At 48.8% G+C, this 4,039-nt stretch overlaps 1 protein-coding gene across 1 annotated transcript; it reads right to left on the reverse strand.

Moving 5' to 3' along the window:
• Window positions 1-496: 496 nt before the first annotated feature.
• LOC102760295 (melanoma-associated antigen B10-like) lies at window positions 497-3,855 on the reverse strand. Its single transcript, XM_006774113.2, has 3 exons — window positions 3,694-3,855; window positions 2,865-3,504; window positions 497-591 (listed from the first exon to the last, which is right to left on the reverse strand). The coding sequence occupies exons 1-3, from the start codon at window positions 3,853-3,855 to the stop codon at window positions 497-499; spliced, it is 897 nt and encodes a 298-aa protein (XP_006774176.2).
• Window positions 3,856-4,039: the final 184 nt, after the last annotated feature.

Genomic DNA, 4,039 nt, shown 5'->3' on the forward strand with positions numbered 1-4,039 from the left:
TGGTAAGCTGGAGTGAGAATGGGGTTACCACCCTACTGTGATCCCTCAGGAGTTTGTCTCACTGCTCACTGGAGACATTTTGGAAGGAAGTTATCAACAGTGCACTATTCTAGCACATATATGTAAGAAAAAGTCTAGACAAAAATATAAAAATTATACACACAGGGTTTGTATTTGTGGTTACTTAATAGGCCCTGAATTTTACAGGACCATAGAAAGGAGGCAAGGTCATGATTGCCTCCTACTTTTAGCATAAACAATATATGCACTATTTCTGTGGCAATTAGGCTAAGTAAGGCTAACAACTTAAATAGTAACAGTGTGTTATTCAGATAAGTAACTTCTAGTGAATGTAATGGAAGAAGCCTAAAATTTGAATGACCTAACACCACAAAAGTTTGTTTTTATGCACATTAAATTTGGCATGGGCAGGTGAGGTCCATGCTGTCAAGTGGCCCAGGGATGAAGGCTGCTCCAATGCATGTGATTCCACATCTCAGCACAAGCTCTCAATGTTTGCCGCTGAATTGAGCAGAAAGCAGGCACACTGACTCTCAAATGCCTTGGTCTGGAAATGATAAACTTTGCTTCCTGTTGACCAACAAGGTAAAAATTAAAATTCTACTGCAGCTCTAACCGGTTTGGCTCAGTGGATAGAGCATTGGCCTGCAGACTGAAGGGTCCCAGGTTCGATGTCGGTCAAGGGCATGTATCTTGGTTGCAGGCACATCCCCAGTAGGGGGTGTGCAGGAGGCAGCAGATCAATGTTTCTCTCTCATCGGTGTTTCTGGCTCTCTATCCCAGTCCTTTCTTCTCTGTAAAAAAATCAATAAAATATATTTTAAAAAATAAAATTCTACTGCAAAGAACCAGTGGATTCTGTGCTCTAGTCATCAGCAGATTTGAAAACGCTCTGAGAATGTGATGGAGGCAGCCAGAAGGGCTGAGGAGAGGTGTGCAAACGTCCCCATCTGAAGTGAGGAATTGCATGGAAAGGGCCGCTGCTGTCAGAGGGGTCCACAGTGAAGGAGGGACTCGCAGGGAGCTGGGATGCTCCAGGTTGGGGAGGCAGGCCTTTTTTAGGCTTGCTCTCAGTACTTTAGCCACAGGCCTCTGCTTCCTACCATCTGAGAAACATCATGGAATAGTGAGAAGAGAAGTGAATGAATAGACACAAGGCTGGGAGGAGTGGGTTCTTGACCAATTCACTCAGTAGCCTTGTGAATCCTGAACCTTTCCAAACCCTCTGAGCCTCGGATTCATCAATGACTTGGGCTTGGTGCCTCCTTCCTTCTGGGACTGTTGGGGTGTGTGTGGTGTGTGTACAGCACCCGGCACAGTGACTGGTGTGCACTGAGATTGTAAAGAATGGCAATTACTACTGTGATTTTTTGGACCTTGAATAAGACCCACCCTCCTGCTGAGATTTTTTTCTTTGTATTGTTGTTGTGTTAACCCAGGAGATATATGCAGTGCTAAAGAACAGCTAACAACTCTGCCAAAAATTCTGCTTAGCAAGAAAAAATACCTCAGCAAATCATTCCTCTTAGAGGACACAGTATTTAATTTGGATGTTAGGGGATGCCCCTCATCTGCATATAACACAAAGCTCCTAAAATGTGTATCAAAAACAACTCTCCTTTCCTCCTTCCCAGCTGCCCTTTGCTCAGAATCACCCCATTTTTCATTCATTTAAGCTCTCCCAAAATCAAGGCCTCCCTTAGAGGTTGACAAATTTTACTCAAGATAAACTAGCTAAGATGCCTTTTTATGGAGCACACCCTGTTTCTCCCAGCCCAGGGCAAGGGGCGCCAGCACAGTGGCTCCCTGGCATCCCGCCCTGAGGAAGTACTGCCCTGATTTCTCAGAAACTCCCTGGAGATGAGTCTGTGCCTTGTGTTCTCCTGCTCTGGGCCCAAAGCCCAGCACACCTTCCATCCTTGCTGCGCGGGGAGAGTTCTCTCTGCTTCATCCAGGATCCCAGTGGCTGCTAAAAGCAGTTCTCCTCTGGAGGCTTAGCTCCTCAACTCTGAGACCCACCACGCAAGGGTCTGGCCCTGGCTCACCACACTCACACCCTCCTCTGAGGCCCCACCCACCTCCACAGAGCATCACCGCCCACGGAAGGGACTGAGGCTTCCCAAGACCCCAGACTATCTGCTCTTATCACGACCTCCCTCTTCTCCCCTCCTCATACTTTTCACTGGATTATTGTCTTAGAGGTATCTCACCATCTTCCTTTTACCACAGCTGGTTCTAGCTTCCATCATTCTAGGGGCAGTAGCTCTGTCTTCTTTTTCTCACCATCCCCCCCCCTTCCCCCACCCCCACCACCATGGAGCCTTCCCAAGAGCAGATGCTCAATTAATGTTTGAGGAATTTTTTTAAAAAGGCAGTAACAATTCATCATGATTTCATTTCTGTTATGTACTTGAATAAACAAAGCAAGTGCGAGCATATAACTTTTATTTTATAGAACAGTAGAACACAAGGAATAAGGGAAACCAAGAATGATCATTTTTTACTTTTCTCTGGATTTTTTATCACAACTATTTTGCCACTTCTTTGTTACATTTCTAAGAAAATACATTTTCTAATGCCATGTTGTCTTGTTCCAGATCACTATGTAAGACAGAAGGTTACTCCATTTTTTAGTAAAAAGCAAAACTCTTACTCTTAAGCCTCCTAAACAACGTTAAACCCATAACCAATATCATGTGTGCACTTAGATTCTGATGTTAATGAAACTTGTTTTAATTAACAACATTTGAAAAATTTCAGAAACAAAAACATAAAGCAATAGTTTAATAACAGAACAGCAGCACAGATATGACGTGCATTGCGTTTCCCCCAGCACCCCTCACCATCGCTTGGCTGGGTACCGTGAAGCTTGGCTAAGAACTCCAGCACTTCCATCTTGCTGGTCTCGGCGTAGGCTTGTGGGCCCCACAGGAACTCGTGGCTCGGGGGATCACTGTGGAGCACCAGGCGGTACTCCAGGTAGCCTTCTTTCACCAGATCTTCTGTGATGAGCTTCGTGGGCTCGCCGTGGAGGTTGTGCTCCTTTCCAGCATGTATGCCCATTGCGTTGAGGACATCCCAGATCTCTTCCTCGGCGGCGCGGTTGCCCTTCATGAAGATCACACAGAGGATGGTCATCAGGAGGCCCTTCTTGGGCATGATCTGCCCATGCAGACTGCTATCCCCGCTGTGGTGCAGCTTGCTGACCAGGACGTAGCTGTGCCCGGCCGGGTCGGCTTCCTTCACATCAATGCCGAAGGCCAGCACCATCAGCTCAGAGGCTCTCTTGAGGATCTCCTGGAAGTAGGACTTGTGCTTCCTGATGACATGCTTCATCATGTCTTCCTTGGTGATGGGCTGCTTCATGTTATACTTGCGCAGCATGAACTGCGCCAGCAGCATCGCCTTCTGGTCTAGAGGGCTTCTGCGGGATTCATCAGACCGCGACTCTGCCTGGCAGGCACCTTCCTGGGAGGCATCTTCCTGGGAGCCACTTGCCTGGCCGGCACCTGCCTGGGTGGCAGCTGCACTTTCCTCGCTTTGGCTCTCGCTTTGGTTCTCGATTTGGCTCTCGGTGCTGGTGGTAGTGCTATCAAAACATGGCCACGCGATTCTTGCCTTGCGGGGAAAGCTAATGGCTGCTGCGGCTCCCTGAGGCTCCTGGGACAGCACAGGCTCAGGGCTGCCCAGGGAAGAAACCTCAGAAGAGGAGGAAGAGGAGGACTCATCCCCCTCCTCTGCAGAGGTATGAGCACTCGGGACTCTCCCAGACTCCATCTGGGCCTTTCGGCGTCTCTCTTGGGCCCGGCGCTTACTCTTCTTCCCCCGAGGCATGAGGACACTGGACAGGGGCAGCAGGCACCTGTGTGGCAGGAGAGGAGGTGATGTGGGCCCCTGGAGGAGGGAAAGTGAGATGGCGTGCGCGCCCTCAGCAGGGACATAGCACCTGGACCTTAACCCCGGCCATGTCTGCAGGGTCTGAGGGCAGTGATCCAGGCACGCACAGGGCTCCTGCTCT

The sequence above is a fragment of the Myotis davidii genome, unplaced genomic scaffold (assembly GCF_000327345.1).
Source record: "Myotis davidii unplaced genomic scaffold, ASM32734v1 scaffold868, whole genome shotgun sequence".
Taxonomy (NCBI): domain Eukaryota; kingdom Metazoa; phylum Chordata; class Mammalia; order Chiroptera; family Vespertilionidae; genus Myotis; species Myotis davidii.

What these genes read in the sequence shown, in the direction of transcription:
- LOC102760295 (XM_006774113.2), bottom strand. Translation starts at nt 3,855, where the DNA reads ATGCCTCGGGGGAAGAAGAGTAAGCGCCGGGCCCAAGAGAGACGCCGA. An exon ending in CCCTGGGCAGCCCTGAGCCT is followed by an intron (nt 3,505 to 3,693) that starts GTGCTGTCCCAG and finishes AGTGGCTCCCAG; the next exon opens with GAAGATGCCTCCCAGGAAGG. An exon ending in CGGTACCCAGCCAAGCGATG is followed by an intron (nt 592 to 2,864) that starts GTGAGGGGTGCT and finishes GTTGGTCAACAG; the next exon opens with GAAGCAAAGTTTATCATTTC.